Genomic DNA, 18,027 nt, shown 5'->3' with positions numbered 1-18,027 from the left:
CTAATTTCCCGTCATAACAAATGGAAGTTTCTATTGAAGTAAAGTAAGTAGAATATTGTCCTGTTTAATTAATAAAATTTGGCGCTTTTTTGGTTAAGTGCGTTCTTGAGAGACAGAGAAATTTTCCTTTTCTCAATTTGAAAGTTGAAAGATATCTTTTCCAAAAGCTGTTGAAACAAATTGCTGCTGTAAAATTTGAATTCATTTGGGCAATTGCTTTATTGCATATCAACAAATTAAAATAACATGGTTTCAAAATGAAGTTCAAATTTTTTAAGAGAGTCGCTAACATTTATATGTAATCCATCAAGATTAAACGATGTTTTTTGCGACCAGACGGTCAAAGATAAATCCTGTGAAAGACACCATCAACTTATGCTAAGTTCCTACAGGCAGAACAGAAGGAGTGAGCCGGAAGTGAGATATATATCGACTGTTACAGTCGGTGAGGGTGGTAGCCTAACTAATCGCTTGCCATAAATTCAGGTGATAACGTATCCACAAAGAGTGTAGATATAATCATCCTCGGAGACCCAGGGACAGCTAGTCGAGACGAAGCGATATTTTCGGGACAACGCGATAATTTCGGGCGACAGTTAACACCAAGAGTGAGAGTTCCCCTGAGCAGTTACTCTTATCGAACCAGTTCCAGAAGCGTTTGAATTCCTTCCCTCTGATTGGCCAAAAATATGTTTTTCTGGCCACTCAGCAAGGAGGTTCAGCTGGGCTACTCAATCGATTTCTTACACGAAGTGGTGTTCCTCATCAATCGTCATAGTTGCTTGGTCCGTACAGGGGAAAGATTTTTATGGAGAGTTTCAGAAAAATTAATAAATAAACGAAGCCGAGGAAATCGCAAAATGTCACTGTAACTCTCGATTTCTATGCGTGATAGTTGACGAGGGCTGCACCCTCGTCAACTATCACGTGATGGAAATCTCGAGCTTGTAATCTAATTGTTAACCATTTAAGAAATAGAAAACATATACCGTGTTTCTATGGAGTTTTAGAATAAATCTACAAGCGTTTTATATCACGAATGCCGTTAGCTGATTGGCTACGCTACTCACTATCTATTCTGTTGTAGACAGTGATTAGCGTAGCGGTGTGCGCTTGTTAACGTGCTGGTGGCCGCTTCTTTGCGTTTTCGAGGTGTCTGTGAAGAGGATTTAGATAAAGTTTTGAACGACTTGTAGATTTATACTAAAACAATTAGATTATTCGCTCTCGATCTCTATAGAAATCTCGAGCTCATAATCTAATTGTTTATTAGTATAAATCTACTAGCGTTCTATCACGAATGCTGTTCTAAGATTGGTTATTACGCTATTCTGTTATAGATAGTGAGTAGCGTAGCAGTGTGCCCTTGTTAACAAAATAACGGCCCCTTCTTTGTGTTTTTGAGCTATCTGTGAGGAAAATTTCGATAAAGTTTTGAACAACTAGTAGATTTATACTAAAGCAATTTGATTATTCGCTCTCGATTTCTATCGCGCGATAGTTGACTCGGGCTGCGCCTTCGTCAACTATCATGCGATAGCGCTCGAGAGCGAATAACGGCTAATTGTTAAATAGAAACATGGTTTTAAATCAATCAGCGCGTATTTGCTTTGGGTTATTTTCTAATGGTGTTATTGGTGTTTCCACGTTTTCAACTGGGAAATTACAGTTCGTTTATTGTTCTCAAGATTAAAAAGAAATTGAAATTGCTTTTAACCCCTGGTACCACCGTTAACTCTACCAAGGGTATTCCGTGCGAAAGAATCTCCGCGAACAGAAAAGAAAAGCAAACAAATAAACAAACAAACGCACGCAAAAGAAAGAAAGACAAAGTTGGAAAAAATGAAGTCGGCAGGTCTGTACAACTGACTGTAAAGGACAATGCTTTATAGAGTGTGCGCTCCAGAAACAATCTGACCTTATTCTGACCTGAAGGCGCCTGTCCATAGAGTTTATATCTCAAGCGCTTGACGTATGCAAAAGTAATTAGAATGGTCTCCCACAAGCATACCCACGTCGCTAACTACAAACTTTTCTCTCGACGTCAATTACATTTCAAAATGAATGCCATGGCTGAAATATTCTATAAGTACGTTGCAATTTGGTTGAGGCTCAGTTACAAATTGACGAAGATATTAAGGACAGGAATACAAATAAGAGTTTACAAATTTCGATGACAAGTTCATCTCTTAGGGCAATTTGTACCGCGAAAAATTTGTTTTGAGCTTATCAGCTTAGCTATCAGATTAAAGGTTTCCGACCTGGACCGCGTGCATTTTATATCTATCACCCTTTGCCATATTCCGTTACATGTTTTTCAGTTTTACATCCCAACACAATCGTTGAAGTAATGTAAACACGTTTACTGCAACTATTATTTCAGCAAGTCCACTGTGACCTTCATATCGACCTTGTCTCATTCGCAGAGTCACAGCGGAGTGGTGAATAGTCACCGGCGCCGATCGCTCCTGGGCCGGAACGTGCCCAAACGTCTGCCTTCATCATGAGAATATCAACTTGTTTGATCATCTTCCTTTACCTTGCTACACGGCTGACCCACTGTTTCTATATTGGAGATGGTAAGTATCACAACGTTTCTTGTGGCTTTAAAGACTTTAAAGCGTATTCAGCTAACTTCTTCGTGTACAGTAGTTATAACAGTTAGCAAGGGCACTTTATTGACAAAATTTCGTGGCAACTCGTGTAGTAGAGCTCTGGATACTTATTGATACAACAAATTCTCAGCAAAAGTGTTGCTGTTCATGATCTCATAGAGATAAAGTTCTTTAGAAAATCCACGACATCCGCTTTCAGTCATCACAAAACGAGTGTCTGTTTTTGAAATCGCCTCAAGTTCAAGAATTTAAGGTTTCACATTGACTTCATTGTAATGACTACAAATGTACAGCCCTCAGTCTCTTTAACCGTTAAGCCGTTTATCTACACACTTCAGTTATTTGAAAATGTTGTCGCATTATGTTCAGGCTCATTGCGTCAGATAAGGTGTGCATCTAATATTCAAATGCTGTTCTTATAGTTCTCTGTTCTGGAGGACTTGATAATGTGACATTCTAGAGTGGATTATAAATGCTGATCAATTGGTTCTCATTTCAAATCAGAAGTAGTAGAAGTTCAGTGTTCACGGGAAACAATCTTATAAGCCACATATTGCACTCGAATAAACTTGTCACTTATTGAATATGAACGCGTATTGACCAATTTTAGATATCAAAATGAGAACACATCTTTAAGCGGATTAGTGTGTAGAAACTTGGCAGTGTTTTGATGACGGATCAGTTGAAAGGATGATCTTTCAATCTAGTTATAAATATGGAAATAACTCCTGCTGATAAGTATGTCAAAAAACAATTTTGTTTTGTAAAATATTACTGAGTTTATTTGCTATGACAAGACGATAAAGGATTGGTTCCGCACGTGTTGCGTAAAATAAACTGAAAATTATGCAGTGTTTTTTTTTTTTTTTTTTTTGGAGTCATCCAGATTGCTGTTTCAAAACGTATCATATTATAAACATATGACACGAGTTCTGGTGACCCTATTGACCGTGAATTAAAATGGCCAGTGAAAACAGTTAAGACTGCGAGCAGTCTCGTTTTGCTCGGAAATCCGTGTGGGAAGAACGCAAAACAAGTGAGCGTGTGAGCGTGACTGCGACTTGCAGCTCGCGGCTTCGCATATCACGCTCGCACGCTCACGACCCGCCGCTCGCTTGTGTTGCGTTCTTTTTTTCGTTCCCCCAGTCTAAAAACGGTTAAGCACAGTTTCTCTTGAAGTCTCGCCGGTAGTCAGTATGACTGACCCTGCCTCTCGGAAATAGAGTATATAAATAAACTGAGTCATAAACGCAAGGTGGTAGACCCGTAGCCAGAATCTTTATAATTACCTTTTCGTGTTGGAACTCTCTGAGCTAGGGACTTGGCTGTATAGAGGAAATATGGTCGTGTGAGGTGAGGGTTGCATATATACTGTTCAATTATCTTATTGGACACGTCAGCCCTAGACTTCAGCCTCATTAGTGAAGATAACAGTCATGCGCGAAACCTCAAAAGCCAGTCCGATTCTCTTGATGGCAGATTAAACAATTTAAATTAGGTGAATGTATCATGATAAATAGGCCACCCGGCTATCACCATGTTCATGCATGTACTATGAATAATTTCGGTCTCAAATACAAAGTAACACTGATTGCATTCATTCTGAATAGGGCTGCAATCAGCCAGCTAAGAAGGCGACAGCACCGGTTCTGTCAGGACTGGCAGGGTTTTTTCTTTGCTCTTTGTTTAGTTTAATCTTTCTAGCATCAACCTGTAAAAATAGGATAGTGGTTATTGGTCTTGACGCTAAAATCGAGAGAATTTAAACTCGCTTTCTGGTTGCCATGAGTGATTCCTTTCTCCAGCATTTTATTCTTTGATCAAGTTTTATTTGATATCTGCTCGCAGGCGTTTCAGAGCAGAGGGTCGTACTGGCGGGGTCTCTGACACAGTTCACGGACGGAAAAAATAGCGAATCACGGATCACGGATATCAAAATTTCGTTTTTCCGAATCACGAAAATAAGCAAGTAGTATATTCTTTTTAATAACCTGCTTTTACACTAGAAAGTTCAAAGAAAGCAAAATCATGAAAGGCTAAGTCAAGGCTTCATAAAAATTCTTGTTTTTCGGCAATTTCAATTTCAGGAGAAAATGAAAACAAACAGCGGTTCCACACAAAACAAACAGGTTTCGCATGGTATTTTAAACTTGATGTTTCGTATGTTCCAACATGCAGGACTCGCGTCTCAAAATCACGTAGAATAGAGTGGTAAAATCATGAATATCGGTTAATAATTCAAGTTCTTCACGGGTCACGTAAAGCCTTCAGGTCACGGATCACGAAGAATAATTTCTTAAATTCACGTTTCACAGAAAATAAAACCAGCTAATCACGCATCACGAGAATACCTCGTTAGGACCCTCAGAGCAGTTGACACTTCTTAGTTGAGATATAACCGTAATGTTGAAAAAAGAAGCCAAATATTGGTTATGTATTTAACGAACTCTGACAAATTCCGCTGCACCCTCGGGTGTGTTCACTACCATAGTCGGTGCGCATTATTGTTCAATATACATGTACTGGAATACTTATACTCACTCGTCATGCTCGTCCCGCGTTGTACGCATTTGACTTGATTTAAATCGGTTCTTCTGCTTGAAAAACTGCCTCTATAGAACTACATCAAGAAACATTTTAAAAGTTCGGGACAGGCGTCCTCGTTTCTACTCGTTCTTAATTTACTCGTACTTGAATGACATGCTGGGCAGTAATTAAGTTTATCTCATATATTCCTGGGCAAATTTTTGTCGGACACCATCAGAATGAAAGCTGAAATTTACGCAATAGACGCCTAGAATGCTTGAAAATGCACAGATCTCTCTGTAGGGAATCCCAGTCTATGTTGTCCGCGGCGGGTTCGTAGACCTGTCAATCTCAAAAGAAAAGAACATGGCTCGTGAATTTATGACGTCCCTTGTCCGCTCTTTGCATTCGCCATGAAAAACAATGCCTTAGGACTTATGAAACTGTCTCAAATATTTTTGTCCCATCCGTAGCTAGTCATGGGGTGTATTTCGACTGGGACTATTACACAAGGACAAAATAGCGATATCGACTGGAAGGGAATAGAAAGACCGATTCTTTGAACCTTTGAACTCGAACTAAAACTGCAATTTTACTCCCTGTATCTCGAACTCGATCTAAATTCTCAGACCAATGGTCCTTTCAGCCTTGGAAGTACGAGACATTGGAATTTCATTATTACATATCAAACCCGCGTAATCAGGCTTATCAGGCCAATTATAGTTTGAAAACAGGTGGTGAAAAGACGCCGAACTGTCAATCACAAACGTAATTAATTGGCAACAGTTCACTTACCTTTTTTTGTAAATTTGTTCTGACGTTTTCTTTTCTATTCTCAAAAGTATGACGTATTTATTCCTTTTTCGTCATGACCAGTCTAAGCTGCTTTTGTTAACAACTTATCCTTAGTTTGATTAGTTTGTTCTTATCGACCAATCAGATTGCAGTTTTGGATTAAACAGAAGCAAAGGTCAACACTGACGTCTCAGGCTGACTTAACAATTAAAATAGGTTGCTTTTAACGACCAAAAATTCTCAAGTACACGAGTAAGGTTAATTAAACTCAAAATGCCGAACAATTTTGGACGCTATGAAAATTCCATTGTGCTCTGATGATACGTCAAGATTGGAACTTTTTAAGTGATAAAAAATTGTTTGATTGAATAAATCTTGAGGGCATAATTAGATCAAAGGCACTTCAGCGTTTCCAGTGTGATAAGGAATTTAGCCCGCGTTTAGAAAAGTAAATAAGTTTTGTATATACTGCAAATACAGGTTCGAAGTTTAGAAATATGTGAAAATGGCCGGTTCAACTGAAATGTGTTTTCTCGTTCACTGTCTTTCGTGGATCATCTTGTTGACACTTTATGGTGTGCTATCAAAAGGTTGGTCAGTAGTTGATATTTTCACCATATGCTGTAATTTTTGTGTGATAACAACAAGGTTAAATGTCATTGTTTGTCTTACATCGTTGCAGTTTGCCCAGTATCATCTTGTGTAAGAATTTAGTTCTATAAATAGTCCAATATCGAGTCATTTTGATCTTGTGATTATAAGTTCTAATCGACCAAACCTTGGAATAAGCGCTTACCTTGGTACATTTGGTTTAATCTGTTATTCAACCAAATCAATGAACTTTGTTGTCAGAAACTTTGTGGCCGAACTTGTTTACTCATTCAGGTTATTTGCACCTAGCTTAGTCACAATTTTTTCAGTCACTCCTTTCAGAATGAAAACCACGTGTTAATATCACATAATCTTCTCCACGAGCGAATAACAGGCTCATCTTAAAATAACAACAACATATAGAACATTTCTTCCTTTGGAAATCGAGTTCAGCCTAGTTACTTTAACAGCAGTTTCTAAATATTTTGCAATCCTTTATGAATATTTCATGATTGTGGCCTTCATTTGTGGACAAGCATGGGGCAGAATTTATACAGCAGTAATTCTATGGGTTAGATGTCAAATTATATGTCTTTAAATTGCGATTTTTGGTTGTTCTAATTGAGTTTGCTTTCCAAACATTTGCTTGTTAACCGAGCAAGCCAAAGTCCTTGAGAAAAATTTTCATGTGTATGATGGATGTAAACAAGGACTACACAGGCTTCCCAGTGCATCTGCATCTCCAAATCAGATAAACCTGAGATGCTTTAATTGTACGCGGACTATTTACACCTTTTTTTCCCTCAGTACATGAAATATTTCATCAGCAAGAAATATTGATCAATTCGAATCAATCCCTGATTCGAAATATATCCTCATCTGGTCCAGTTTATTCGAATGCCATCCACTACACAAATCACTATCCATTAGAAAGCGAAATTTTTTTCACCGACACTTATCCACTGGATAGCGATTTATCCGGTGGATAGCTTCATCCAAGGCCCTTTCAACGACTGAGCCCTGATTATAAACCTTAAACCTGTAAGTGGCAATGAAACAAAACGGTAAGCAGCATCTGAAGTACCTACAAACAGGAAGGTAGGTTAGAAACTTTGCTTGTAGGATTTGTTCTGATTAGTGTATTATACTTACAGATTGCCACAAGCCACTTGGACTAGCAGATGGACGAATCAATGACAGTCAGATAATCGCTAACTCAGTGTATCAAAACAACTACGCATTGTACGGCCCCGGTCGCGCGAGACTGAACGGCATTGGCGGCTACCGTGCTCAGCCTAAGCTTAATGACTCATCCCTGACAGTGAACTTTGAGCAGCCTATGATTATAACTGGAGTGGCAACTCAAGGCTACTTTGGTGGAAATATACAGGAGTGGACAAAATCATATCATTTAGGATATGTGTTTGGATCGAATACGTTTTTCTTCAAAGAGAAAAACAGAGATGTTGCTAAGGTAACCGCGGCAAATAAATCCTTAAGTTTTGTATTAGGTATCCTTGTGCGTACGGGTATCAATGCTTAAGAGTAACACTTCACATTTGATGAATTACATTTCATTCATTCATTCATTCATTCATTCATTCACTCATTCACTCATTCATTCATTCACTCACTCACTCACTCACTCACTCATTCATTCATTCATTCATTCATGCTTTCATTCATTCTTTCTCTCAAGCTATTTATTTTAATTCTAATTGTTTAGAGTTAGACCTTACTCAGAGAAGGAATACACATTCAATTATTGTAGCCGAAGCAAAAAATATCCTGAAAAATAAAGGCGCTCGACGTCTGTGGAAACATAAATGGTCCTTACTGATCTGTTAACTAATTTTATGTCCTAGTGAGGACCCAGGGAAAATATTATTCCACTGCGGAAATTGAGCGATTCAATTGAAAGCAGCATCTTACACTGATGTATCTCATATTTGGTTTGCAGCAATTTCAGGGAAACCTTGACAATAACACTGTTGTACGTCATTACGTTCCAAGGCCAGCCATGGTAAAATCTGTTCACATTATTCCTATTGAGTGGGAGACAAACTTTGCCATCCGACTTGAATTGTATGGATGCATTGCTGGTGGGTATGGTCAAGATATTAAAAGTATATCCTCAGTGAAGGGTGCAGGGTTACCCAAGGTGGTTGCAAACTAGGGGTATTAGCGCCTTCCGTTTCATATTACACACATTGAATTGTTTTCTGGGCGAGGAAGAAACTCGTTAGTAACGTGTAAGTATGCAATTGCACGAATAGCTGTATGCAGGTACTTATTCCTTACCTGAGAAAGAGATACAGAGGTTAATCGAAGAAACACTCTGTTTGCCGACACTGGCGCTCGATGTGTAATGTAGGAACAACAAGAGAAAGCTTTCTGCATATGCTCTTCTTTACCGTATTTTAATTGAAGCGTCGAGTGTCAGAGAAAAGTTACTCCCTACACGCTGGTTTTTTGATCTAACCCGGCGTCTAGTGTCAGAGAACTTGCTACAGATACTATCGTGTAATGTATCTTGTTTTAACCGTTAAGTATAAGAAAAATACCGTAACTTGCTGCATATACTCCTCTTCAATACATAGTATTTTGTTCAAAACGCTACGTGCAATTATTTTAGATGGCAATGAATGTGAAAGCTTTCCATGTCAGAACAATGGTACTTGCTGGGAGAAAATCCGAGGATACCAATGTAACTGTTCGACAGGATTCAATGGCACGCACTGTGAAATAAGTGAGTAAAAAAGCTCAGCGGCTTCCCTGCATCACTTTAAGTCACTTTATTCCATATTACCTAAAATCCTTTATGGCTCCATTTCCTTTTATGTAGTCTGTGGACACGATCACCTCATTAGTGTTTTTAAGCGGCCTCAATTCAGTGTTGTCTTTCAGCTGCGTCAGTCTAATGATAAAAAACTATATTTTTTAAATGACACTTTTTCTTCGACTTTAACTCCAATTACAGCAATGCGTTTTAACCATTTCCCCCGTAACTTCCTGTTTGTTTAAAAGAGAACCGAATGACACAGAACACTAGCTCCTCTTTATAGAAATAGTACGGTCTACTTATGAAAAAGCCGCACCACTATAACCTCGTCCCCCGAGTAGTGAGTTTTACTACCTCTTATTTCCGTAGACATTGATGATTGTGCCAGTAATCCATGTCAGAATGGTGGGAGTTGCATAGACCTGGTGAATGATTTTAAATGCACTGGTTGTATGCCTGGGTACACTGGAAAGAAATGCGATGAAGGTTTGTCGATTAGTTTATTACAATATGAATCTGACCACCATTCGGAATCGTCTGGATGGAGTTTAAGTGATAGTTGAGAATTGGTAACATTTTGTTTTAGAGCTGAGATCTCAGATCTTTGGATTTGCAAAGTTTACAGATAGCTGAGAAAAAGAAAAAGAAATTATTTAAGATTTCAGCATATAGCCCCATCCTAGACTCTCTTCTCACTGCGAAGTGTGAATCACACCTAAAATGCCCAACCACATTTACAGGAAACCAGTGGGTATAGGAGAATCTTTGTTTACAATATTTGCCTCATTACCATAAGTGATACAGTTTCTAATGAAGCTACAAAAACATTAATTCTGAATATCAAAAGTGCAAAGCACGTTTAACTGTCCCAAGGAATTTGAGCCCGATGTACTGAATACTTTTTGTGGGACGCGGGTTTAAAAACTCAAAATGTTACAAAGAATGTATGAGCTCAATAGTGCTTTTCATGTGCCACTCAAAAATTTTGCAATTTTTGAAAGCCAATTTCTCCTTGAATAGTAAACCCAAAGAGCCCAAAATTTCATCAAATGCTAAGTTTCACAAGCTCTTTGAATGTTTGTAGTCAATTTGTGTCTAGCGTGATGCCTTCTATGCGCAAAGTCGTATGTTAATGAGCAAAAATGTCAACAATGACGTCAGCAAAGATTCGCCCATTAAAGGTACAGGGGCTCTTGCATCATCCGGGATGTTTGCCCGAGTGTGCATGAGTAGCAGCTACTTATTGGTCTGCTTATAGAGAGGACACCAGCCCAATATGCATGCAGAGCTCACAGCTGGTCCTGGATGTGTCCGCCTTGAGTGGGGAAAGCTGAATAGCCCAGTTAATAATTCTACCACTAAAAATGATATTCTAAAACGTTTATATCTCAGAAATAGATGAATGTGCAACAGATCCTTGCTTGAACAATGGCACTTGCATAGACTTGTTCAACAGCTATTTTTGCAATTGTTTCGCTGGATACAATGGATCACGCTGTGAAATAGGTATATCAGAATTAGATAGTATCAAGAGAAAACGTGTTAGTTAAACGATCCGGGCAATGCGTTCAGAGTTTCATGTTTTATTTTCGAGTTTCATTTTCGTGTTAATAACATTTCAGGAGGGAACCCACCACAAGTTGTGATTCTTAATAGTTTATGTTATATTTGAAATATTTGTTTATTTATTTACAGTGTCCCCAATTAGCACATTAGTGCTAAATACATCGACACTTAAATTAAAATGATTATTATTATTATATTATTAAGTTCGAGTAACAAGCAGACAAAAACTTTGTACCGAGCCTCGTTTCAGAATATCGAAGGGTTATTTACATGGTATTGTAAACTTACTTACTCTCTGTTTCATATATCTCCTCAAAAGAAATCAATTCTAATAACACCAAATGTGGAAAACAAATTTTTAAGTTCATATGAAACGCTTGAAAGTACTGATGATGAAATTTTACCGCTGTGACTGCACAATTTCTCTGAACTTTGAAATTTATCTTCTCGAGTTCTCATGAGAAATTGTTTTTGGTGTTATGTTAGGCAACTATTTATGTCTTCAGCTTTTAGAAAATACAAAAAGGATTGTAATATACTTAAATTTGTTCTGGTACAAGGTTTTTGTCCATTAAAAACTGGAATTGCTCGATTTCCTATCGGATTTCGTCTTAATACACTCTAAAGAGGGTAGCATCGCGCCAACTCGTTGTTAATTAATTAGGCTAGCCCTCTAAATACTGCTATTTTCTAATTTTCTTTCAAAACGCTTTATATAAAACTGAGAGGAAAACGCTTGTGCGTTTTATTCTTATATTTTTGACTTTTCACAATGCAAATTAATTGTAATATCAACCTGGGTCCATGTTTCTGTTAGTTCCACCATAAGTTCACAACAAAATGAAAATGATGCTACTATTTAGTAGCCGAGTGCAATTTTGTAACAGTCTTTTAAAAGCTTTGGACCATAATGTCAAATATCATCCAATAAAGTTATTATTATAAGTGATTACTGTTATTATTTTATAAAAATCCGCATAATAGGAAAGTAGTAAACCCAAATGATTTTTATTCTTTGCCAGATATCAATGAATGCGACCCTAACCCTTGCGTTAATGGAACATGTGTTGATCTCATAAATGACTTCAGCTGTAACTGCACACCTGGTTTTACTGGGAAGCACTGTGACATTGGTAAGTGAACTAACTGAGTGTTATTATTACCATGTGAATTTCCATGGCATTTCTTCCACTTGCTATTGCTAACAATTCTATAGCGTGTTATATTCAACCTAGTTTATTTGTTGTTTTTAGAGATTAATGAATGTTCAATCAACCCTTGTCAACATGGTGGAACTTGTACAGATCTTATTAACGGATTTAGATGTAGTTGTTCTTTGGGATTTGGAGGACCTACATGCCGGGAAGGTGAGTGAAAAGTTATTCGTTATTTCCTTCCTTCATTCCTCCAGTCAGTCTGTCAGTCAGCGAGTCCGTCAGTCCGTCAGTCCGTCAGTCCGTCAGTCCGTCAGTCCGTCAGTCCGTCAGTCCGTCAGTCCGTCGGTCCGTCAGTCCGTCAGTCCGTCAATCCGTCAATCCTTCAGTCCGTCAGTCCGTCCGTCCGTCCCTCAGTCCCTCAGTCCGTCAATCAATCAGTCAGTCAATAAGTCAGTCAGTCTCTCAGTTGGTCTGTATTAACAGCATTATTTTCCTATGATGTTGTTATTTTTTTCCTTTTGAAGTTCATTTGCAAGTTCATACATGTACAATAGCTGTTTAATTTACTTAATTCCTTAAGAAGTTTCCATTATTGATGACCTTGTATGCTTTCAAGATACGGGATTCTTCCTGGTGATGTGGCTTAAGCTGAAGAACATGACATTCACACTTCCTCTTATGAACGAAAGTTCCTCTCTATACCAGAAGACACGAGATGATGTCATAAATGAGGTATGCAGTGCTAACATAACTTTGAAAAGCCAAAATGGGCAAAAATCTTAGCAAAGATTCTTCAAATGTAAGGCACTAATGAACAATTAATAGTTCCCAAATGTCTCGAAATATGCACGGACACTTTTTCTCGGAAATGTATGTAACTGTTTACGACTGCCAGACATATACATGCCAACCGTTTTCCATTCACTTTTTAGGTGGATAACCACTTGCTGTTTGCTGAGAAGGATCAATTCTTTGGTTCAGCGTTACGAATGTTCAGGTAACTGAGTTGCCTAGCAGATGGGAAACCTTGTGTATATATTAATGCGTGATAATCTGATAAAGAAACGTGAAGTTTCGTGATAAAAAAAGTTTTTCGAGATAATTAGCCTTGAAGCTCAACAAAAATGCTGACATCAGCATTTTTCTGGTAAAAGGAGGAAAGGATATTTGTTCACAGATTTTCTTAGAATTCGCCTTTTCATACAGAAAAGCAAACACATTGATAAAGATTTTAAAACTACATGGTAAATAGTAACATAAAAACCATTTTTGGTTTATTTTAAATTTTAATGACAAATCGTTGCAACAGCACTTTTTGTGTCTCTGACAGCCTTCCTCTGGGTTCAGCTAAAATACAGTCTAAATACCTTTTGCTCACAACCAGAAACTAATCACGTGTTGAATAGGCTTGCCATTTTCATTTTATAACATAAAATGTAGGGGTAACTGCGCGTTTTATAAAGGTACTGATCTTTTTTGAAAATTTTTACGGTGCCCGTTACATTTTTTCCTGTCACCTCCCCAGTAAGTAAAACATTTTCCTATCTCGCACTTGTTTTGCGCGCGCACTACGTCATCTGCAGGTTCATGTTTAAAGTTGGATTTCAGTACAATTTTCGACAGATAACAGGTAGTTTTTCATCTGGAAGACGTAAACTGTTAGTGGTTATCGATATGCTGCTATTCTAGTGTTCCTGGTTTAAGTACAGGTTCATTAAACTTGATTTGGTCACAGTAGAAAAGTTTTGCTTTCATTTTAGTAGTGTACTTGGTAGCGTGTTTAATCCACCGTAGGAAAAAAGATGGCGGCTGTACATTTTACCACAATGCCCTGCGAGCCTACCACAGCCTATAAGGCACAAGGAAAGCCAATTTCTTTTACAGTATTCGTCCCTGTTCCAAAGACATTAAGTAGCCTAGGTTTGAAGATTTTATAGCGTTTCTGTACGTTTTTATGAACGTTGTTAAGGTTTTCGTGCGCTAAGAACTATGGGTAAATGTACCTGTCGCCATCTTTTTTCCTACGGAGGATTGCGTCAATGTCAACCCTAGCGCGCGCGTGGTGCTTAAACCATACCTTGCGTGATGCGCAGAACGAGTGCGCACCAACAAAAGTTGGCACCGTCCTTAAGTTCAACACGCTACTGCATGGAAGGTCTACATAATGCCAGTGGAAACAGTATAATTGAAAACCAAACTCTCTCCAAACTCGTTTTTCTCTTGTCTATTGTTCTGAGAGAGAAAGAAATTATTTGAACAATTCTGCAAGTCCTAATGGGCAAGAGATAACTCAGAGAATAGTCTTTTATTCAACGACTCTTTGTTTTAGCTCAGTATAAGGCGTCACCAGCATTAATTTTTGTTCCTTTACCTCATAGTCCATCAGGAAGGAATTTAGAAGTGATCGCAGAAATTCTTCTCAGGACTCTTATGAACAGCACAAATCATATCATGAACGTTGTCACTCAAACGTTGAAGTCTCATTCGGGGATCTTTCATAGCAATTACAAGGCTTTTGGAAACCGAGGTAATTAAGCTACGTTCAGCAGTGTAGTAACTTGTAATTGAAACGAATTGCAGTATTGCTAGCTGTGAGTAATCAATTTTATTGGTTTCAGTGGTTTTGCGTGTACATCTAGATCTTGACAATTATGAGATACCTCTATCCTAACCCTGACCCTCAAATCATGCATTGCTTGTGGATAGTTAGACTATTAACTAATGTTAGGGTAGAGATATGACTTTAGTAGCTATTTCGATAGTGTCACTTCCTCTCTATTCAATCTAGCTTAAGTTAAAGAAATTCATGCTTTGATGAACTAAACAATGCAAACCAACTTAAGATACACCCAAACAGGATGCATGGGTCAAAACGTTCATGCGAAAATCCATCAGAATGTAGCATAGCAAAAATAATGACGCAAAGTGAAAAACCAGGCTTGAAAAATAACGAGGGTCAAAAAGAAGAAATAGAAATCAATGCAAAGAACAATTTACATGATGCTAAAACAACAACAAAATTAAAATCACTTGTATCCTTTATAACATGCTTTAAAGGTTGGATCATATTTCTAAATTTCCAAGGTCGGTTTCTTGCAAGAAGATATGAAACGAAAACGACAATCCGGCATAGCCCTCTCCAGTCAGCTATGCTTGTAATTCACGTGCTGCCATAAAAAAAAGATTGTCCAAAGGCTAATCAGAACTAATTGCAGTTAACAACATTGCTGTGGACATGAAGTCTACTGCATCTGCTAAGTACCTATAGTTAACGATGTTAATGTGACTGCAGCCTTCCGCAGATTTTTCCCAACGAAGGCTTCCAAGTTAGCCACAACACGCTGGTACTTTGTTGATTTTGAAATTAAGCCAGAGCCAATATCACATATGGCATACTCACTGGCTACTCCCTGCTCGTATTTATTTGCCATTAATGGCTCGATTTTCTTCTTAAATATTTTTTCAGGTAATCCTATTTGCAGCCCGCCAAACATTTCGCTTCCCCTCTCCACCGATGTCACAAAAGCAACTAAAATGAAAAAATCAGAGGACTTTGTTTTTGTGGTGGAAGTAGCCATAAATTGCCGCATCACTGGCCAACATCACATGTTATACAACAGTGAGACGTTCGCCATCGATCTGATATCAGGGTCTTTACGCCGTTTAGCAATCCGAATAGGGACGACTGTTGCTGACATCAAAACGACCATCCAGGGCAGCGAATATGATTACGGTCACTACCTGTTCAGGATTAGTGGGAATATCGAAAGACAAACTGCGACGATGACCAGCAGCTTTGGTTACATAGAGGTGACGTCGACTAATCTAGTAGCAAATATCACAGGTGCAAACGAAGCCTCTCAAGGCCTTAATGAGACACTGATTCTCAATGGAACATTGTCGCATGACCCGGATGTTGGGCTAGGTAAATACACTGGGCTCGAATTTACGTGGCTTTGTAGAAGAAAGAACGAGAAATTCCCGAATAATATCACAGCGCTTCCTTACGTGTTTCCTCAGTCCGGGTCAACAAGTCTGCTGGGGCAAGATGAAGGAGGTTGTTATGGAACTGGAATGGGAAAGTTGAAACCTCGGGATGCCATGGCGTACATTATTGGTCTTAATGTGGACAAAATGAAAGGAGACGAGGATTACGTTATCAAGCTGATAATGAGAAAGAGGGGACTAACAGCTTATGCTGTACATCATGTGCGGATTAAAGAGGAGATCCATTTAAAAATAGTGTGAGTTTTCGCCTTTGTCGTTCAACTATTAGTGGTTCTAAATTCCTATGGCCTAGATGAGTGACTTAGAACTGTGAAAAGTCGGAAAACAGGAACGTGTCCCTAAAAAGCGATGTGAGTTTAACTGTAAAATGGATTCCCTGTACAGTAAATTGGTTCCCTGTACAGTAAATTGGTTCCCTGTTCAGTAAATTGGTGTCCTGTTCAGTAAATTCGTTCCCTTTTCAGTAAATGGGTTCCCTGCTCAGTCTATTGGCTTGACACAATCATTTAACATTAGTCGGTTGAATCAGCTCAGTCCACCCAAGAAGATTATTTTTTCCCATGCTGTCCGTAGTAGTTAATGTTTTTTTTTCTTCTTTTCTTCAAAGCTGTACTCAAAACTGTGAACGTCACGTCATCCTGTCGTCGAGGCTCATTCTGGAAACACGTTGCACTGGGCTACTGTGCGGCAAGATCGATTTATACGCTTGGTCGGTAAGATATCGGGAAAAAGATGACCCACGCTGGCAGGAAATAACCAACCTGGATGAAATAGTGCTCACATACATGAATTCTCCCAACTTAGTCACGGAGCAAAGCAAATTACGCGGCAATGCAACTTATCAAGTCACAGTAAGCGGCGAGACCTCACAAGGGCATAACTCCATTGGGACCTATTCGTTCGTCACGAATTCGCCCCCAAGCGGTGGTATATGCAGAGCTGACAAACCTCAGGGAAAGGCCTGGGAAACAAACTTCGTGATCAGCTGTATCGGTTGGAAAGACGATAACCTTCCGCTCAAATTCCAGTTTAGTTACAACACCAGTGATGGCATTGAAATGATTTTCCAGTCTGGGAATTCAAGTACAGCTACAGGAAAATTACCAGTTGGAGATTCCAATATGGATTACAAACTAGACATAAGAATCCTAGTTATTGATGCACTCGGTTCTTCAGTGGATAAGTGGATTAATTTAAAAGTGAGTGTAATTCTCAGGTTTATTTATCTTTTTTTTTTTCCATCTCTTGTTTGATTCACAGGACTGTAATGCGTAATACGACTTTGATCTTTTAGTTTCCTGTAGACGAAAACAATGAGTTGCAAGGATTGCTAACGAAATAATTCGACACCAGCAACAACAACAAACCAGAATAAGTAGAAGAAAACGCAATTACTAAAACAAAATAAACGAAACAATCAACAAACAAAGAAACAACGAGAGAAAACACAAAGGCGGGGATTTTTTTTGTTTCTCTACATATTTTTCAAACAAAGCCGATTATCTTTGTTTCTATGTGATTGGTTCATATAAGTATATAAGTGTAATCGTTGTAGGTTACTGAACCGGAAATAAGCATCGAAAGACTGAGGAAGGACGTATCCGAAGATGGACCAATGAACGAATATCTAAAAGACAACAACATCGAAATGGCGGCCCAAAGTGCCACTTCTGTGCTGTCAGTTGTGAATCACGCCCCCATTAGAAACATAAAGCTTAAAGACAAGATAAAGGTACGAATAACTGTTTTATTGTAGTCTCAATAAACTGAATGAAAATTCAGTTTCTTGATAGTTATTATTATAGTTTCAGATTAGGTGTCCCCAGATAACAGGGACTCCAGCTTCGCCTATGTTTTTTTTATAAACACAAAAATAAAAGAACATTAAGCATAAACGAATACGTTGGAGAAGATCGTTCGTACCTAGAAAACATTGTTCATCGTTCGAACGTGGGAGTTTATTCTCCAAATTCGTTTAGCGCCGAAA

At 38.4% G+C, this 18,027-nt stretch overlaps 1 protein-coding gene across 6 annotated transcripts in view; it reads left to right on the top strand.

Moving 5' to 3' along the window:
* Positions 1 to 18,027, top strand: part of LOC145483897 (polycystin-1-like protein 2) — a 36,845-nt gene that overhangs the window by 2,754 nt on the left and 16,064 nt on the right. For 4 of the 6 annotated variants that reach the window (XM_081462461.1, XM_081462463.1, XM_081462460.1 and 1 more), the window contains 14 exons: positions 2,427 to 2,579; positions 7,682 to 8,001; positions 8,488 to 8,629; positions 9,163 to 9,276; positions 9,679 to 9,795; positions 10,702 to 10,815; positions 11,898 to 12,008; positions 12,129 to 12,242; positions 12,649 to 12,764; positions 12,965 to 13,029; positions 14,411 to 14,559; positions 15,499 to 16,276; positions 16,648 to 17,239; positions 17,596 to 17,772. In XM_081462461.1, coding sequence (XP_081318587.1) covers positions 2,504 to 2,579; positions 7,682 to 8,001; positions 8,488 to 8,629; positions 9,163 to 9,276; positions 9,679 to 9,795; positions 10,702 to 10,815; positions 11,898 to 12,008; positions 12,129 to 12,242; positions 12,649 to 12,764; positions 12,965 to 13,029; positions 14,411 to 14,559; positions 15,499 to 16,276; positions 16,648 to 17,239; positions 17,596 to 17,772 — 2,985 coding nt within the window. In that variant the 5' untranslated portion in view covers positions 2,427 to 2,503. Of the gene's footprint in view, positions 1 to 9; positions 2,580 to 5,950; positions 6,527 to 7,681; positions 8,002 to 8,487; positions 8,630 to 9,162; positions 9,277 to 9,678; positions 9,796 to 10,701; positions 10,816 to 11,897; positions 12,009 to 12,128; positions 12,243 to 12,648; positions 12,765 to 12,964; positions 13,030 to 14,410; positions 14,560 to 15,498; positions 16,277 to 16,647; positions 17,240 to 17,595; positions 17,773 to 18,027 lie in introns of those variants that run through there. The other 2 variants (XM_081462462.1, XM_081462459.1) reach the window with 2 other exon arrangements.

Source organism: Orbicella franksi, chromosome 4, assembly GCF_964199315.1.
Source record: "Orbicella franksi chromosome 4, jaOrbFran1.1, whole genome shotgun sequence".
NCBI lineage: Eukaryota > Metazoa > Cnidaria > Anthozoa > Scleractinia > Merulinidae > Orbicella > Orbicella franksi.
Note: the sequence above shows the minus strand (reverse complement) of the source record. Positions and strands in the feature narration are given on the sequence as shown.